Genomic DNA, 19,665 nt, shown 5'->3' with positions numbered 1-19,665 from the left:
GTCACTTCCTCTGTCCAGGCCTCAGTCTTCTCCTCTGTGCAGTGGGAGTGCTGGCCTCAATTCTCTTTTCCCGTGGAGCTCTAGCCCTCCGTGTCTGTGTTTTGCTTCTTGTCCTGAGAGGCTGGTCCTCACTCAAGTCTGCTCTAGCTCCTCCAAGGCCTGAGGACCGGTGGATGAGGTGGCTCCTACTGAAGTCTTGACTCTTGTTTGAGGTCTCCCTTGGGTCACCCCTTTGGCCCCCTAGGTCCTCTTTCTCCACACCTCTGTCCCCAAATGTCCCCAACGTTACCATTATCCTCCTCACCATCATCTCTGTCCACAAACATTTGAGCACTTTCTGTGCACGTGATGTACTGGACCCTGCTGGGCTGGAGAGGGAGGGGTAAGACGGGATGCCTCTTGATTGCTGGTCTCATTGGGGTGTAGAGCAGAGTTAGGTCTGGGTTCAAATCCCAGCTCCACCATGATTGGCTGGGGGACACGGGCAAGTCAGTTTTCTCTTCTGTAAAATGGGAACAATAATGGCCGTCTTACCTATTTGTGAGAAAGGATGAAATAAAACAGGTTCCCCATGAGTGTGATTAACCACTCTGTACCTCAGCTCCCAAAGAATAAAGCAGTAAATGAAATGGCACGGAGAGAGACACAGGGTGGGCATCCAGCACATGTCTGCTTCCCTCCCAGTGGCCACTCCGTGATTCACTTCTCCTTCTCCCGAACTCCTGTCCACAAAAGGCTCTCTGTTGCTGGACCTCAGAACCCTCACTTTGTTCAAGTAATTTCTGCCTGGAAAAGCCAGAGTGGGGAAGAAGAGAAGCTGCCTTGGGTGTATGGACAACGCAAATACTCCTGTGACTAATTGTGCCTTATTATCATTGCGAAAAACACTTCTTACCCCTGTGTCATTACTGATACCTGCCTAATAATAGTTATTACCACTTTACTACCACTGAGAGTTTGTTTTGGTTTGCGATTTGATGGTGTTTAGTTTCATTTATGGAAAATGAAGGGTCATTTCATTCATGCAAATTGTTACTTAGTTTAGCAAATTGTTACTTCCCGTAAAGCAAGAGGCTAAGGAATTCTTCTGAAGACAAAGTATATGTTTTTAAGGAGGAGTATTTTAGGCAAATGAAAGGAAACCAAAAGAAAAATACCATCGACAGTAAGGAATCTCAGAGGGTCTGAGCTGGAAGGCCTTAGAGAGCTGTGTTCCATCCCTTCTCTTAGCAAAGGGGAGACCGAGGCCCAGTGCGGGAAGCGACTGGTTTAAGGTCCCTGATCTGGGTAGCTGGGTTTGGCTTCCTGGGTCCCAACCAGTCCTGCTCTCCTCCCCGCCCCCAAAAATGTTAGTTCTAATGCAGCTTGTTTGCAAACGAGCTTTTGTGTCTGGACCTCTGCACTCACGCTCAGTTCTGATAAGAGTTGCCAAATTTAGCAAATAAAATTACAGAATGCCCATTAAATTTGAATTTCAGATAAACCACACATCATTTTTTAGTATAAGTATGTCCCAAATATTGCAAGGGACATACTTATACTAAAAGATTATGCCATGTATATCCAAAATTCGAATTTAACTGAGCATCCTGTGTTTTATCAGGCACCCCAGCTCTGACTTTCCCTGTGACTGTGTTTCTCTTGTTGTAGTGATAGTCACTGTCGTGGAGGTATTTTTCCACAGTTCCAAGAGCTCTACTAAGTGTTTTATATACATTAACTTCTGTTGCCCTCCTGGCAAACCTGGGAGGTCTGTGATTAGTGTCCCCATTTTACAGCTGAGGAGACAGGCTCAGAGAGGTGAAGTAACTGGCCCCAGGTCACACAGCCAAAGGTGGCCAAGCAGGGATTGAGCCCAGGTCTGTCCTCCACACCTGCAGCCTTCGTGTTGAGCAATGCTATTCTGGTGTATTTGGGCAGCAGAGGTGCTGGGAGAAAAGGAGGGTTTTCTGGAGGCCGGGTTTATTATTTGAGGACACCAATAATCAAAGGCATGTAGAACCGCAGGTGTGAACTCTCCCACCAAGGCAGTGATGTGTTGTCTCCTGTCTTCCAGAATCACCACCACCCCCCTACTCTCGGCTGTCTCCTCGCGACGAGTACAAGCCACTGGGTAAGTGTGTCCTCCCTCCGACCCTAGGGGAGGCGCGTCCATCCTGGGCTCCCCTTCAGTCCAGCGCCAGCCTCGGTGCTGAAGGGCTGCAGGGGATGGGGTTGGGGCGGGGACCGCGGGCCTGGTTGCCTTTGAAATGGGGTGAAGTTTTACAAACACACCCGCAGTTGGGCCAAAGCAGACCTAGCCTCTGCAGCGGGCTATTTACATCTTGAAATTCCTCAGCTCATCATTAACCTCAGTGTGACCTTTAAACATGGGCCTGTGGGAGATGAATGGGTTTCGACTTAAGCATCTCATTGGAAGTGGGTTGGGATTTCTGTCCCTTTCCCCTCCCTCCCTCAGCGTTAGGTTGTCCTCTTTTAGTGTGTATTAATTAGCACTGTGACAAATAGGTTGCACGTGAAGTCACTGTTAGGGGGAGCTGTTTGTTTTCTCCCATTTTAAGCTAAAAAGTTCACCTAGGTGGAAGCAACAGTTGGAACGTGTAGAGAGCATGTGTGTTGGTCCATAAGGCCCCTGTCATGGATGGGCCCCCAGGGCGCTCAGTGGAGGTGGTCATTTCTTAGACAGGTCCCATTCAGAGGTGGAACGTGTTTTCTGTAAAACTTTGGGGCTAGATGGGCAGTTCCTATTCTGGAGTAGATGCCTGTGGTTTTAAAAGTCAAGATGGCTTGTTTCCTGGCTATCCTGTGTCCCCCAGTGGAGAATCCCAATGGTGGGCGAGTTCAGTTGGTCTTCAGATAGCAGGAGAGCAACTTTGTGACCCAGCAGTTCCTGTGGGACTCAAGCTTTCAAAGTCAGATGGTGTGGCATCGATGTTAACACATTCCACCAAGAGACCACAAGAAGTGGGTTTGGTTTTGTCTTCGGTCAAGGCTTCTTCCCAGTAGCGTGTGTCAGCATCATCCGGGAGGTCACTTCTAAGTGTCATAGGCTCTCAGGCATTCAGTCCAGTTTTTCTTTCAGGCCCCCCCTGTGGAGTCCGAAGTGCCCACTGGGTCCCTTCAGGGGACCTGTCAGTCCAGGAGGACAGAGGCTGTCCCGTGATGGTGTGTGAGTCAGTGGCTTAACGATGACAACTTCCTCATTGTCTTTCCTGAAGTATAGTCATCCCGTGGATGGAGGAGCTTTATTTAGTTCTCTGAGGAGCTGGAGCGGTCATCTGGGGGGACCCTGTCACCTCACAGATGAGGAATCAGGCTGAGGGACTGGGAGGGCCGCCCCGCTAGTGAGTGGCAGGGCTGAGGGGGAAACCAGCGCAGCCCGCTTTTCGCTGGGGGTTCCCCATCCTTCCCTCACAGGCCGGCTGCAGCATTTCCAAAGTCAATGTAATCGCGCTGGTCACTTAGATCCCTAGTTCCATTAGAGAAAAAAGGAAACCTCACACGTTCTCTGTCAGGGTAGAGCCTCAGTTTGAACGTCAAGGATCATTGCCCTGAGGAATTGTGGGTCAGCCCGCAATAAAGCAGCAAAGTTCAGGACACCGTGCAGCCCTGCAGAGTGACCGATCGGAAATCAACAGGTTATTTACAAACGGGTTATTACAAAGCTTATTTTACAAACCGGACAACTGAGGCCTAGAAAGAGGAAGTGACCCTTGTTGGTGGTCATAAACTCAGGGGATTACAAACTCCAGCCCACCATCTGTTTTTGTATGGCTCATGGGCTAAGAATGGTTTTTACTTTTTTAGATGGTTAAAAAAAATCAAAAGAAGTGTATTGCCCGACTTGTGAAAATTACATGAAATTCAAATGTCAGCGTGTGTCGTGAAGCTCTGCTGGAACGGAATGTACTCACCTGTTTCCGTGTTGTCTGTGGCTGCTTCCACATGACGGCGGCAGAGTTGAGTAGTTGTAATGGAGATCGTGTGGCTCACAAAGCAGACAGTGTTTATTATCGGGGCCTTTGCAGAAAGAGTTGGAGACCCCTGATTTTGCTGACTAGTAGTGGAGGTGGGACGCAAACTTGGGGCTCCAGCTTCCAAATGGGGTCCCTCCTTGGGGCTGGAGCAGTGATCAAGGGTGGGAATGTTCTTCTACGACAGCCACTACGGCACTTTAGACCCCGAGGACCACACTGGAAGCTCTCAATGGGAGGGTGTGGTGAGCTGGGAAAGGCGGGAAGCTGGCCCCCCCCCCCCCGTCCTGGGACCCTCCCACAGCTATCGGTGCTGGCTCCACAGTGTTTCTCTAAGAAATGGGGTTCAGCCTGTGATGTTGCCACTTCAAATGAGAAGTGGCAGCAAGACTTGGGGGGGAGGCTGGACACTTGGGGAACATTAGTTATTAAAAGCACAACTCTTTTAAGAAGTCCCCACTGAGGCATCGAGGTTATTATTTTTTTTAAAGAGATTTTCCATCTGTCCTTATTCTCCTCCTAACACATTTTACCAACAGATAACTTTTTTGTGCCCTGATAAATAGTCCAAGTTCTTGTTTGTATTATTTTCTTTTCCTTGCATTGTTGCTTTTTCATAAACAAAAGTCAGTTCACTTCTAAGTCTGTGTGATCACATGAGACCCAGAAAACAAAATAAAACCCAGAACACCCAGTCAGCATCTGGCAAGTGGGAAACGAAAAAAAAGAAAAAAAGGCCAAATTGGTTAATGTTTCATCTTCCCGCTCCCCAAGCCATGTGGTAGAAGGAAAAAATTCCTGCAGAATCGAATGGAATTCTAGCTAGCTAGGGCCAAGGCTAACGGTTTTGTCCCAGGAACCCCTGGCTTGGAGTGGCTCTCCTGAGCCAGGTGGGACCAGCCAAGCCAGACCAGGGTTGTGCTGATGAGAAGATGACGAAAGTGCTTTAGGCTTCAAGCACATGCCTTCTGACTCCTGGACAGGCCTGACCTTAACGGGGACAACACCCCATTGCTGGTAGCAGAGGCACAGGCCCAGGAAAAAATCTCCAAGTCTGCCTGCCCCCAAAGGCATCGGCTGGTTGAGCCAGCAGCTCAGCCTTCAAGAGAAAACGCGCAGGAGAATTTCTGTGCCCGTCTGCCTGTGCTGCAGACGGGGGACAATGAATAATGCAGGCCATGTGAGGTTCTTAAAACCACTCACACAGCAAGGAACGCCTTAAAACAAACCAGTCCAGGCATTGAAAGTTGCTCTGTGAGCAGGTTTGGATGTTAGGGAGTGGAGGAGGGGAGAGAGACAAGTTAATCTGGGAGCAAAAGCTTGAGCCCTTAATTAGAGGGGTGTAAGCAGGACGGAGTGAGGATGGCGGTAACTTGTTAAAACAGTTTCCCCAGCTCGAGCAGGAGGAAGGAAGGAAGGAAGGAAGGAAGGAAGCAAGAAGGAACAACTTCAAGAATTTTAATGGTTGTAATTAAGTACGGCAACTATGAATTGTTTACGGGCTTAATTTAACCTTACCCACGGAGGCTCCAAGTTGCTACTTGCTTGGTCCCCTGAACTCGTGTTATTTCTGTGGTCAGAGCCATTGAAACTTTTTCAGGTGCTAGGGCTGCTGCAGTCAGCATTTTCCAGAAGAGTTCCGGGCCTGGCCGGCCTGGCTTCATGCGATCATGGGACGGGGTTACAGAGTGGCATCCGAAAGTTGGGAGGGGTGTGCTGCCCTTTGTAAGCACTTGCGTGCATACACGTGTGCACACATACACACAAGCAGGCATGAGAAAGAAGAGGGAGCCCCGTAGCCAACTAAGTTCTCTTTCTCTTTCCTTCCGTAGATCTATCTGATTCCACATTGTCTTACACTGAAACGGAGGCCACCAACTCCCTCATCACTGCTCCGGGTGAATTCTCAGGTTGGCATTTTTTTTTCTTGCACCTTGCTGTCACGTTGAACTTTCCTGAAGGGACAGGTTGGGGGGACTTGATGGAGGCCTCTTGGATTACCCCCTCCTGTTCTTGTCCCTTTTCCTCTCACCCCTTGGGTGGGAAGACTGCCGGTGACTTTGTCGCTGGTGTTCTTGGGGTTAGGAACAGTCTGCATGGATGAAACCTAAAGATGGTAACTTTTAAAATGCTCGTCGATCCGCGTTTGGACCAGTTGTCTCCCTTGTTTCTCGTGGAAATGATTACAGGCCAGCACAACTCTCCATCCGTCCTTAGTATGGGATCCTTCTCCCAGCTGCCGAGAGACAGCAGAATGAATGTGTTTGTGTATGTTTATCTTCCTGGGTTTCTCCTCCTGTCCCCGCTCTGGGCAAGGACCGATGTGAAGGGTCAGGAGGTGGGGAAGTGAAGTGGGTGGAAGGAGCTTGAGGGGGTGTCTGGCAGGTGAGGGGTTTGCTGGTGGTTTCCATGCCTCTTCCTGAGCCGTGGATGCTGAGCTGGGAAGCAGAGAGAAGTTGGTGTGGAGCCCCCACCCCCTGCAGTTGAGTTGGCCATAGGGCCCCTCATGTTCTGGGGAGTACCAGAATCAAACTTTCCTTAAGGAATGAGAGCTTGGGGGTGGCCTGGGGGCATTGAGAGCCAAGAGGGATTAGGGCGCAGAGGTCCGTGGGGCTGTTTGGGTATGCTATGAGGACAGCTGGGGCCTGTGGCCTGGCTCTGTGCCATGTGGGATGACAGCCCCTTGGGCTGGAGCTGCCTCCCAAGTGGGCCTGGCTGGATCTCCGCGTGAAGGCATCTGAGCTGTCCTTCACCTACCGCATGCCCATGTTGTAAGAGCAGCAACAGTGATCACAGCTATTTATTGAGTGTTTACATCCTGTACTTGGGCCCCTTTTTATGCATCATCAGTGCAGCAGTAAAGTGACTTGTCCAGGGTCACATAGTAACAGAGCCATTTGCCACTGTGCTCCTAGGCACTGTTCTGTCCTCCACTTTTCTGCAAGAGCTGAACAGACCTCTGATAAACTTATTTTGCCCAAAGTTCTGTCCGTCTTTTTGCCGTACTCCCCCCATGACTCTAAGGGTGACACGATGCTGGCTGCTCACGGCTGCCTGGCTGCCTCCTGTGTCCAGAGCCCTTCCCCATCCGTTCCGTATTCCACCACAACCACGGGAGATGCCAAGAGCACGCCTGTCTCCAAGCTGGAGAAACTAGAAGCCGGGGCAGGAAGTGACTTGCCCAGGGCCACATAGTGAGGTTTGTGGCACAGCTGGTACTGGGGCCCAGGTCTTCTGGGTCCTACTTGGCTACTGGTCTTTGGGGACCCCTCTAACTGGGCCACCGTGGTTTTTTCTCTGCCTTTTGGCTCTACTTGCTTATAATGTCTTTCCCTGAAAGACCTAACCACATGAGCACAAGAAGATCACATTTTAATCCATTCTTCCTCTGTGCCTCCGTGGATGGAGGCCACGTATAATTTCCATAACGGTATTTCTGAATGCTTGGTTCTGTGTCCCTGCCAGCCCCGGAGTGTATCTGATTTAGGTGGATTGCGTTGGCATGGGGTGTCTGGATGCACAGGTAATTTTTTGACATCCCCTTCCCCCCGTTATTAATGGTGGAAACGCCCACGTGTGGAGGTGCCCTACAGTTTCCTGGTGTCCTCACAGACATAGTCTTGTGATCTCTGTCATCTCAGAGCTGGCCTGGTGTGTGGCTCAGGCAAGGAGCAGACCCCAGAGCACTTGCAGGAGGCCCCGCCTCTGAGCTGGTTCCTGGGAGAGAGTGCCGTCTGGAGGCTGGGGGGTCTCCAGAGACCCTGGGGCCATGCGGTTCGGCTGCTTTTGGAGCCCAGTGGGCCTGTGTTCTGGACTCTCACCCAGTTATGCCAGAGCAGTCCTTGGTGCTAGCCGGTAAGAAGGCCCTGCTGCTCTTTCCTGTGGACGAGGACTGTATGGTTCTCATGAGAAAATGTCGTCCAGTGGCTTGGAATTCTAAAGGGCTAAAGGAACTGGGGAGGAAGTTTGGGATTTCCAGTGGGAGGGAGATCGAGTGGCTTTGATCTGTGTTCCAGGTGGTCTCAGTAACCGGCGAGTGGAGTGTTCCCTATTGTGGGCATCCAGGCCCCTTCCAGGGACGACACGCATCTCCTCCCGCCCCAGGGGCTCACTCTTCAGCTTTTCTGGCTCACTCATGCTCTGGGGATCTGAGGACCAATGGGTGGGTACTGTCCCTGCCTCCTGGGAGCTCGCAGACTTGGGGCTGTAGTGGCTGTCACACTGGAGGACAGGCACAGGTAGGAAAAGGCCCAGAGGGGTGACAGGCGGATGATGAAGGCAGGAGTCATCCTGCAAAGTGGAATGCAGGGTTGTGCCAAGGGCAGGGCAGGAGGTCAGGTCAGAGGGTTAGGGGCGGAATGTGTTGGGCCAGGCCAGGACGTTTGATATTCAAGGACAGGTAATGCTGCTGCTGACCACTGTGACATTTATTCACACTCACTACTTGGCACTGTGCTAAGTGCTGGTCATTCTTCATCTCTCTGACTCCTTACCGCAGCCGGGGGGAGACAGAGGTGATGCCCCTGTTTCATAGGTGAGGAAACGGAGGCTCAGGGCTGGGCCAGCTGTCCATATTCCCACACTGTAAGTGGCCGGCTTGGGGTGGGAGCTGGGCAGCCTGACTGCCTGGCTCTCCCACCTGAGGTCCCTGCGTAGCTTTACACAGCAAGGCTTCCCGTGCCCCTACCTGAGACAAACCCTAGCGGGGGCCGGGGACAAAAGACAGTGATCAAAAGGAGCCTGGGGCAGCCTGTCCCCATTTAGATACCAAGGACAGAGGTGGGGGGCTGGCTTCATCCGTGTCCCTACCAGGCAAACCTTGCAGACCCCCCAGAGACCACACTGGCCAGCTGCCCCAGCCCCCTCTGTCTCCCTGTGTCCTGAGGGGCTGCTGTCCCTGAGAGCCTGGCCCCTCGCGGCATCTTGGGATGGTTATCACGCTTCAGCAGGGTGTCTGCATCCCCAGGACGGAGAGTGCCCTTGTTGTCTCGCACAATGACAATCCCAGCGCCCAGCCAGGGGCTATTTTTATCCAGCTCCAAGGTCTCTGCTCCACTTTCCTGTCCTGTTCTTGAGGCCACTTTAGGGGGAATGGTGGGCATTTTGAGGCTCAATCCCAGCTGGGGCAGGCGAGGACGCATCTGAGGGCAGGACAGGGCGGCGGGGCAGCACACGCTCTTGTTCCAGCTCTCTGCTCAGTGGCTGACCGGACACTCTCGTCTGATCTCTGCCTCCGCTCCCGGTCTAGGTGCAGGATCCCTACTGAACAGAGGAGAAGACTAAGCTCAGAGGGGCGAGTATTTCGCCATGACCCCTCCGTGAGGGCAGAGGCTCTGCTCAGTGGAGAGGGACCCTTAACACTCGGAGTCTCCAGTGTGATTTGGATAAAATTGAAACCCTGCAAGTCCCCTTTGGGGACCTTGATCCTCTGGGTTCCTTGCCTAACTTAGGGCCTGGGGCGCAGCCCGCTGACTGTCTAAAGCCCCCCAAGGCCATCCTCTTCCTCCCTACAACATCCCTACCCCTCTCCTGTTCCCTTGATTTCAGTTTAGTTAGGGGAGGAAAGCAAGATTAACTAGTTAAATTCATACTAAGCTGTGAGAGGCTGGTAGGCGGGACCCTTCTTGGCAAATTAAAGGCAGAATATGCCATCATTCAAAGAACTGGCAGGATGAAGAGCCACATGGGAATGGCCATTCTGAGGAGGGCTGAGCGAGAAAGACAGGGTTCTCTCAGCTCTGGGCTCCTCGAGGCTGGAAGAACAGCACGAGCAGGACGCAAGCTTTATGCCCTGTGTGTGAGAATCTCGGTGCTGGGTGCCGAGTGAGCTCTGGGCTGTGTAGCAAGAGCCTGAAGTGGGGGCTCTTACAGCCAGGCCCGCTCTACTCCAGCACTGTGGGGCTGGGGGTGCGGCACTGGGCAGGCCTCTTCAGGAAGCAGCGATGCCCCCCTGGTGTCCCATTTTAGTGCCTGTTGGATAACTGTTCAAGTGCTGTATTAAGCATCCACTGTATGCAAAGGGTGGTGTAAGCTGCCTGTCATGGGCCGGGCAGTCCTTTGCCGACCATGATGTGTGTATCAATATCTCAGTCCTTGGAGGGTTCTGGTTTCTTTAGAGCTGCCTCAGTGAGGGCAAGCCCCTCATTGTAAAGAGGATGCGGCCCCAGGGAAGGAAGGGAGCTAACGCAGGACCACGTGGAGAGCTGGGGGCTCAGCTGCGTGTGGATGTCTTTCCTCCACCACCTAAACTGTAAGCTCCTTGAGGGCACACATCATTCTGTAGATTGACGGAGTTTGGGAACAGAGGCTCAGAGCAAGCATAAGTAAGGAGAGCCAGGTCACAACCCAGGTGGGTCCACGCTGCCCACCTGCTTGTCGCCTTTCCTCTCAGCGGTCCCTGAAGAGGTGCGCTTGGGGGTCACTGCTGTCTGACGTTTGCCGTCGGTACCCACAGAAGCTGGGAGAGGACTGTGTTGGTGCAGTAGTGTTTCCCACCACTTCCTGATTCTAGGGCGCGAGCGTACTCTCTTCGGATGCCAGGTCTGACGAGACCCTCAAGCTGCTTGTTCTCCAGAGGGCTCCGGTCAGTTCTGTCAGCGTGTGCTGACCTTCTCTAGCAAGGTGGGCCAAAGAGCAGGGGCCCTGGGTTCAAGTCCCAGCTGCGCCATTTCCTAGTTGTGGGACTTGGGGCAGCCCCAAAAGCCCTCTGTCCCTCAGTTTTCTCACCTGGAAAGTGGGCATGTTAGTAACAACATACCCCTTGTGGTGAAGGTTAAAGGAGAGGATGCCTGTGAATCAGCCAAGGCTTGGCACATGGCATATGGTAGGCGTGGCCATTGCAGTGTGCCAAGCGCTGTGCTTAGGGCTGGGGGTGCAGAGATAAAAACTGCATCATCTTTGCCCTCAGGGTACTCGCAGACAGGTAAAGACACAGACAGTAATAATGAGAAGTGGTATAAGAGGCAGTTCAGAGGACGAAGGGATTAGTGGCTGCCTCTTTGCGTGGTGGGGAGGCAACCAAGGAGGACTCCCTGGAAGAGGTGATATCCAAGTTGGGTTTTACAGGATGAATAGGAGTTTACCAAAGAGACAAGATTTGGGGTTGGGAGACATGTTCCAGGTAGATGGAATAGCAGGTGCAAAGGCCTGGGGGTGTGCAGGCAGCCTGATGTTGAGAAACCAGAGGAGCTGAGAGGTGTTGGGAGCAAAGCACAGGGCGCTGGTGGGAGATGAGGCAGGGGAGGCCAGGGCTGGCTAATATTTTGTAAAAGCTTTTTACTGTAATATGCAGAGTGCACAGGTAAGGCCCCAGCTCAGTGAAGCTTACAGAGTGATCACACCTGGGTGACCGGCGGGGCCTGGGCAACTTTGCTGTCATCAGATAGTGCTTGATCGTGACGCACGAGAGTGCTCGTTGCCCATGGGTCTCGGGGTGCTGCGTGCTGAGTGGGTGGCTGAGAAGAGACAGTGGGAGGCTGGGGGGTAGAGTGTTAGCTGAAGAGGCTTTCATTCGGCTTTGGCGAGCAGGAAGGACTTTTTGCCTGGAGTTCGGGGCAGATGGCGCCCTTGGGTGTGGCCCAGCCCCGCTCTCCTACCCCCTGGGTCGGGCTCCAGCCTGAACATGGTGGACAGGCTGTGGGACCAACGCTGAGCTCCCGGGCCAGGACCAGCTTCCATTTCCAGCTGAGAAACGGGGCAGGGGTGGGGGAGAAGGAGCGCTCCCCTCCGGTTCCGGAATCGGCAGCATTTGGAACTTGCATCGAGCCTCGGCCATGTGTGTTTTCAGCTTTGACCAACTAAAGACGGAAAGCCTTCCTCCGTTCTGGAGACCCGCGGCGTCTCCCAGAGGGACCCGTTCTCCCGGGCTGGCTGGCGGAGGCTGGAGCGGCAGTGGTGAGGGGTGAAGGCGGCAGGGACAGGAGACTGCAGCAGTCCTGCGAGGACCAGGCAGTTGCTGGGGTCTGGCCCACCTGGTTTGCCAAGAAGCAATGTGGGGTGGTGGGCAGCACCCTGGAGGCGGTCCAGGCCTGGCTTTGCCCTCTACCTGCGGTGTGACCTCAGGTGAGCTCCTTGCCCGTCTAGTCTCAGTTTGCTCAGCTGTCCGTTGGGGCCCTGATCTCAGGGGCCCTTTGATGCTGATGTGCTCCAGGCAGACAGTGCCAACTCCTGGGCCTTGAGGGGTTGTGCAGAGAGCTGGGCCTTCTGGCCCACAGCATCTTAGCTTGTCATCACTGTCTCAGAGCAACAAAACTACAGCCTGGGCCAAGGCCATGTGGAAGGAGGAGGTCAGTGTCCTGGACCTCCCATCCCAGAGCACTAAAGCTTGGGGACTGGAGTGAAGGTATGCTTGACCGATGAAGAATCCAAGACCCAGAGAGGGCAACTGACTTGCCAGAGATCACACAGCTTTTATACTCCCCAGGGTCCCTGACAATAGACACCAGGGCTGGTGTACTTGCTGACTAGGCTTTGGGGTGACAAGTCAATGTATTGAACATTTCTTAAGAACCTGCTGCATGCCAGTGCGGGTGATGCGAATGAAGGAAGCCTGGACCTTCGCCTTTGGGAGCGGATGTCTAGAAGCAGACCTAGACAGCAAGCAAAGAATGGTGGGTGACGGTGCCCCACATCTGTGGAGATGTGGGCAGGTCCTAGCGCCGGCACAGAAACAAGAGCAGGGGGCTCTTTTGGGGTAGGAATGAGGTGTGCAGGGAAAGCTTTAAGGAGAAAGTGATTCTGAGTTGGGTTTTGTAGGATGACCAGGAGTTCACCAAGGAGACAACAGAATAGAGACAGTCTGTCAGATAGACGGAACAGCTTGTGCAGAAGCAGGGGTGTGCAGTAGTACCGCATGTTCTGAGTTTGTCGCTAGAAGGTTAGTATGTGAGAGATGGAGGAACAGGGAAAGGGGAGTCCAGAGAGGTTGTCCTGCATCTGGAGGAATGGGCTGGATCAGCGGGATAGCCCTCTTCCTGCACTGGGCTGGGGGAACTCTGGGACTGAAGGGGCTCTGGACCTTGGCTGGCATCCAGCACAGGGCCTAGCCTTAGCTGGAAGTCACTGTGGAATAAATGAATGAATGAATGAATGAATTTTTGCCCGGGACAAAAAGATCCAGGGAGAGAGAGAACATGGAAAGATACAAACAGAGAGATCATAACACATATTTAAGACTCACAGCTAACACAGAGCTCTGGGCCAGGCTCTCTTTAAGTGCTGTGCACATATTCATTCATGAAATCCTCCCAACAACTCTAGGAGGTGGCTGCTTTGTTAGCCAAGTTAAAGGAGAAGTAACTGAAGCTCAGAGAGGTTAGTAACTTGCCCAGGATCACCCAGCTAGAAAGCCGTAGGCCTGGGATCAGAACCCAGGCCTCTGGCCCCTGTCGGGCTCCCCGGTGTCTGAGGCGGTGCCCTCTCTGCCCCCTGGAACATGCAGGACTCACACGGCTTTCGCCCCTTGGGGGCTTCTGTGTCCCTGGGTACCCGAGATTCGGCGTGAGCAGCTGTCCCCAGGCCCCAGAGCAGCTCTGCTCATTGGATGGTTGCTGGGTGGACAAGTGGAGGACCCGTGAGATGGCAGTTGGGTGGGCTTCTGAGGGGAGGCTGCTGGGCCTGTCCAGGACCATCCTCTAAGCTGGAGGCAGCTGGACCCTGCCCCTCTCTACGCCTCCGGCGGCCTGCATCACTGGGGGAACCGGCAGGTTTTCTGAGCAGACCTGAAATTCCAGAAAATGCACTTGGTTGCATCCAGCCTAATCATTACCATCTGTCTGCCGGGCCCGTGGCCCCCCTCCTCCTGTCCCGCTGGCATGCTTTCCCCGGGCGTCTGTAACAATCGGGAGCCGCGCTCGAAAGTTTCCTTGTCAGGGTAGAGCGGCTGTTGCCAAGAGCTCCTTCTTTGATGCAGAAAATATATCCTGAAGGTACTTTGTCAGATGTTTTTATATTAAACATTCTCCCTGCATGGCCCTTGGCCGCCAAGAGAAGCGGAGATGCATGGCTTTTCCAGTTGCCCTTGCTGGAAAGCATTCCTGGTGTTCAGGGGCCCTTGTCCCATGCCCCGCCCCCGGTTCTTCCCCCAGGTCTGGGCCTGGCACCCCCAGCCAGAGGGGGTGAGGCCTTGGGGGCTGGCACCCTTACAAAGCAGGGGCTGCCCTGGCCGGAGGGAGGACGCTACCTTTACCCCATGGTAGAAGTTTCTAGGTTAGGAAAAGCAGAGGTCTCCTGTCTGGAGTGGACATCAAAGCCGCTGTCCCAGACTGCAAGGTGAATCATCGCTGAGGCTTTACGTGATCTGTGAAAGGAGAGATGGGAACCCAGACATGGGAGCCTGGAAGCCATTTTCATCTCCCCGGGTCGCCCAGGGTAGTTCCAGCGCTGGACAGAGCTGGGAGAAGAAGCTGGGATGTCAGGGCTCTCTGGCCTCCGGGGCCGGGTGGGTAAGAGGAAGAGGTGGGCTCCGCCACAGCCTGAGACAGGGGTGGGGCTGGGCCGGGGGCCGTGTGGCTCCTCAGCAGCCCTGGAAGCAGCTAGGGGCAGGGGTTTTGCTGGACACGTGTGGTCAGTGGGGTGTTGGGAGAGGGATGGGGACAGAGAGTAGCTGTTGGCTCCGGCCTCTTGGGCTGAATGGCGTGAAACGGGGCACCCAGCAGGTGCCTCTGTAGACAGGCTGTCCGTGTCAGCCCTTCAGGGTGCGTGTGTGCAGGAACTCTCCTCACCTTCCCCAGTCCTCCCGTCCACTGCCCTATGTCCGGCACCAAGGGCATACGCTCCCCAGCCCCTGTGTTGGGTCCCAGCTTTCCACTCAGGGGCTATGTGGTCTTCTGTGAACCACACGTCCACTCTGGGCCTCAGATTCTGCCCTGACAGGCCGAGGGATGCAGAGGGTGACTCCCAGGCCTACCCCCAGGGAGGAGAGGTGACACTGTTTCCTGAGCGAGGACTCCAGGCTGCTCTCAGAGAGCCAATGTTGGGAATGGGGTGGGGGCTTGACTCTGGGCAGGGCTTGGGTCTTCCCCTCCTAGCGCCTGGCTCACGGCCGGGCATTCAGAGATGTTGGGATTGGTCTGTGATCACAGAAGGGCCCCCAGAGGGTTTAAGACAAAACGGATTTCACAGAGACGCTGCAGCTTCTCCATACCCCCAGACTGTCTCAGCTCACGTTGTCTGTCTCAGACCCAAGGAGACCCTGATGTGGGTGGGAGGAGCTGGCCTCTGGGGCCTATGCTGCCGTTTGACCTGAGGGAGGAGCCGAGGTGGGTGGAGAGGGCCCAGGCACCTGGGGAGACAGACCCGGCTCCTCCTCCCTGGCTGCCCAGCGGTGTCTTAGCTGCTTGGCCTCTCTCTCACAGAGCAAAGGCCAGAGAGAGCCCCAGGGGCTTCCTCTGAGTCTAAGGGTAGTTCCATACCTGACCTGGGGGCCAGGAGCCCCAGGGCCCAGTCCTGGCTCTGTCCCATGTCTCTTGGTGGTCTCAGACTGCTTCCACTCGGCTTCTCCATCTGTAAAATGGGTCAGTTGGTCTAACTCATTGGTTCTCAACCCTCTTTGCACATTGGAACCCCCTGAAGAGTTTTTAAAAAGCTCAGACGCTATTCCAGAAATGGTTGTGGTGGGACTGGGCATCAGGATTTTAAAAATTCCCCAGGCGATGCTAATATGCAGCCAGGGCTGAGAACCCAGGTCTAGGTAGACCCAGAGCATCAGGGCATCTTCCCCTCAAGGCAGGAGCCTTTTCTGTATCTGGTCCCCCAGCCTCTACTTGATTGCTTCTGGGGCCGGGCGCACGTGGCATCCTAGAATAGCCTGTTCCGTTTGTGCGCTGCCTCGCTTCTCATCCCTTCAGCTGTGGTGTGTGTCCTGGGGGTTAGCTGTGTGAGAACACCAGTGAGGTCACATCTGACTGTCCCTCTGAGGGTCACCAGGTGCCTGCACATTGCACTGTCACCACAGCATGGTGAAGTGGGTGTTGTAACTTCTAGTTTTCAGATGAGAAAACTGAGTCTGGGAGGTGGTTAAGGTGACTTGCTCAGACACCCGGCTAAAGGCTAGCTCTGACCAGCTCGTCCACGAGGATGTCGTCATTTTCGTCTGAGCCGCTCAGCTCAGCCAGGCTTGCCTCTAGACCTCCAGTAGGGTGTGGAGGGGTGTAGATGATGGGATGCTCGGGTACCCAGGAGGGCAGGGGTGAAGAGCCCGGGCCTTGGGGCGGACAGAGCTGTGGTCTAACGCTCTTAGCCTTCCCACAGCCTTGCTTCAGTCCAGTCTGACAGGTGGGCGTGGCAACACCTCCTGGGCTCCATGGGGATCCGTATGTACCATAGGCAGCACATGCTTGGTGCACAGAGGACTTTCCGTAAATGGTAATTATGTGGATTGGTAATCAGGTATTAGCGTGAGGGTTAGGATGGCGTGAAGGAGAAGACACCCAGGGTGGGGTCTTCTCAGGAAACACACACTCTAATTGGAAAGATTGGGAAAAAAATCACTTCCTCGAGAGGCAGGGTGAGTGCTGTTCCTAAGTGAACAGTGTGGGCTGGGAGACAGCTCTGTAGGGCGGCTGCAAGGGATGCTGGGAGCAGACCTGGGGTGAAGGAGCTGGCAGGTTTCACCAGGCTGAGGCGGGAAGGGCACCCCAGACCTAGGGAACTGCTAGGCAAAGGCAAGACAATGTGAGGATGCTTGTTCTGGGAAGGTGAGCGATCCTGGCAGGGCAATAAGAAGTGAGGTCCATGGGGAGGGCCTTGAATGCCACTTCAGAGAGGGCCACTTTTTTTTTTTAATTGAGGTGTAACTGACATTGAACATTGTATTAGTTTTAGGTGTACAACATCATGATTTGATATGTGAATATATTGTGAAATGATTACCACATAAATTTAGTTAACATCCATCACCACACATAGTTACCAATTTTTTTCTTGTGATGAGAACTTTCAAGATCTTCTGTCTTAGCAACTTTCACATAAACAATACAGAATTGTTAACTATAGTTGCCATGCTGTACATTACATCCCCAGGACTTTTTTATCTTATAACTGGAAGTTTGTACCTTTCAACCACCTTCACCCATTCCCCCGACCCACCACCTGTCCTGTGGTTCTTCTTTAACTCAACAGTGTCTGTGAGGCTCATCCATGTTGCTGTGAACACTGTGATCGCTCATTCATTGCTGGGCAGTAGTCCCTGGCCACATACCATACTTCTCCTAGTCTAATGTGTCCATTCCACTCCCGATGGGCACTTGGGCAGGTCCCAGTTTCTGGCTGCTACCCAACAAATACCCTTGGAGAAGCCTTTCTGCGGACTTAAGGACACACTTCTTTTGGATGTATATCTGGGAGTGGAATTGCTGGGTTGTACATTAAACATGTGGTCAGCCTTATTCCATGCCCCTCCATACTGTTGCCCAGGACCACAGCGTTCAGTCAGAAATGCTTTTAGGGGGATTTTGGTTCATCCCACCCATTTTACAGTGAGACCCAGAGAGAGGCAGTGCCAGTCCTTGGCCCTAGAGCTCCCAAGTGGCAGAGCTCGGTCTAGACCCGGGGTCTCCCTGCTCCATGTTCAGGGCTCTGCCCACGCTCTGCCCGCCACTCAGATGAATTCAGGTCCCGTAGCCCGCCTCCCCCCTTTACCCCTGAGCAGGATTTGAGCTCCAACTCCTTTCCGAAGGCCCCAGGCAGTGCACTCTGGGAAAAACAAAAAGGAGAGAAGAGTGAAAGGAAACCAAACACTGGAAAAGAAGTGTGTTTCCAATAAACTGGGCCTTTCACCGGTAGCCAAAACATTACATTCCTGTACCGCGGGAGCAGCCGGTCGGGTTTGCCTCTCTGGGCTGTAAATCTTGCTGGGGTGTTGCGTCGGGACTCTCGCATCGTCTGCGGGACACACAGCGGGCAGTGTCCTTCGGGGCTCTGGGTCCCTGGACGCTGGCTGACCCGTCCTCGCCAGCACGGGCTGGCTGCGGGCTCCCCGTCGGGCAGCCTCGGTCCCTCTGGGGGAGCGGCGTGTGAGTTACCGTAAGAGATTCTCTTCGCTTGCCCACCCCTCCCTTTCTTGGGTGCTTTGATGGGTTTGAGGTGTTTATAGGCTTGATTCACGACCAAGTTACCAGGGTTTTCCACGGAAATAACTTATTAAAGGGGCCGTGCACACAGCGACATTGAAGTCTGGAGAGGGGCGTGCATCAAAGGCGGCCGTGGCGGCCGGCCCCGGTTCCCTGGCCGGCGCTCCAGACCGGCTGGGAGGGCAGGGAGGGGGCGGCCCTGCCGCGGGCGAACGCTCGGGCTTAAGAAAACACGCCCCAGACAAACCCAGATTCAGGTCCGTGGAAAAAAAGGGGGGAAGTGAAGCCTCACCACCGGGCCAGCCCACCATCGCACCCTCCTGCCCAGAGGTGGGGACACGTGTGGGTGCCCTGCTGACGCACGGTGCCTGGGCTCTCTGCTGTCATGCCTGCACCTCCCCTTGGCCCAGGGCTGTTCCTGGAAGGAAATACCAAGGCTGCGGGCGCGCTGCTGCCTTTGGCCAGGGATGGGCGGGGAGAAGTTAAGGTAGAGGGTTTCTGGTTCCCCCACTTCCTGATAGCTCTTTTCCTTTGATTTAATTACATCTGATTTGTCCTTTGTGGCTCAGTAAAAGCCAGCCTTTTCCAGGAAGCCTTCAGGGCTTGTGCGGCCCACAGCGGCTTCTCTCTTCTCTCTTCTCTCAACTCTCAGTAGTTTTCGTCTCTCTACTGCTCCCTTGCAGTGGGTCGACTTTGCCTTGAGGCTGTCATTTGTCCCCAACTGGACTGTGAATGCCTTCTGGGCAGGGCCACGTCTGCCTCTGCCCCTTAGGGAAGCTGGTGGCCCAGGTGCCTGGCATTGCCCACCTCATGCAGAAAGATCTGGATTGGAGGTGTTCCCTGCACCTCGGTCCTGGCTCTTTCACAGTAATAATGACAATGGCAGTAGAAGAAGTAATAATAATGGCTGAAATTTGAGTGCCAAACGTGGCAGACAGTGTGCTGTTTCTTATTCCTTCAGCTCATTAGTCCCAGTGAGGTAGGTTCTGTTATTGCTTACCCCCATTTTACAGACAAGAAAACTGAGGCTCAGGTGGAGGAGTAGTTTGCCCAGGGGCAACAAGCTGATAAAGGGCAGAGCTGGGATTTGGACTCAAATCCATCTGACTCTAGAACCTGTGTCCTTCAACAACTCAGTTGACCTCTCTGGGCCAGAAACGTGGGCACATTCTGTCAGTGAGTTCATAGACTGGTTGGAGAAACAAGACAAGCCCCTATGAGGCTGCATAGGGTTTATTGTTTGTTTTGGTTTATTAAGATGCAATCTATATATAGTAAAACTTTTTGAAACTGTACTGTTGTATGAATTTTGACAGCTATGTTACAGTCTCGCACAATCAAGATAGAGAACATTTAACGTTGCCCTTAAAAGTTCCTGGGTGGCCAGCCCTTAACACCAGCCCCCAGCTGCTGGCAACTGCTGATCTAACTTCCATCTCTATAGTTTTGCCTTTTCCAGAATATCCTGCAAATGTAATCACACAGCAAGCGGCCTTTTGTACCTTTTTCCTTAACTCAGAATAACGTTTTGAGATTCATGTTGTTGCGTGGATGGACATTTGGGTTAGTTTCAGTGTTTTTGGCTATAAACATTCGTGTTCAGCTTTTTGTGTAAACATAAG

The 19,665-nt window shown here is 53.5% G+C and overlaps 1 protein-coding gene across 1 annotated transcript in view; it reads left to right on the top strand.

Moving 5' to 3' along the window:
- SMAD6 (SMAD family member 6) overlaps positions 1-19,665 on the top strand; it is a 72,470-nt gene that overhangs the window by 6,576 nt on the left and 46,229 nt on the right. Inside the window, exons 2-3 of the mRNA XM_014856216.3 lie at positions 2,057-2,113; positions 5,807-5,884. Coding sequence (XP_014711702.1) covers positions 2,057-2,113; positions 5,807-5,884 — 135 coding nt within the window. The remainder of the gene's footprint in view (positions 1-2,056; positions 2,114-5,806; positions 5,885-19,665) is intronic.

This window comes from Equus asinus, chromosome 2 (assembly GCF_041296235.1).
Source record: "Equus asinus isolate D_3611 breed Donkey chromosome 2, EquAss-T2T_v2, whole genome shotgun sequence".
In the NCBI taxonomy this organism is placed as follows: domain Eukaryota; kingdom Metazoa; phylum Chordata; class Mammalia; order Perissodactyla; family Equidae; genus Equus; species Equus asinus.
The sequence above is the reverse complement of the archived record's forward strand: the minus strand, read 5'-3'. Positions and strand labels throughout refer to the sequence as shown.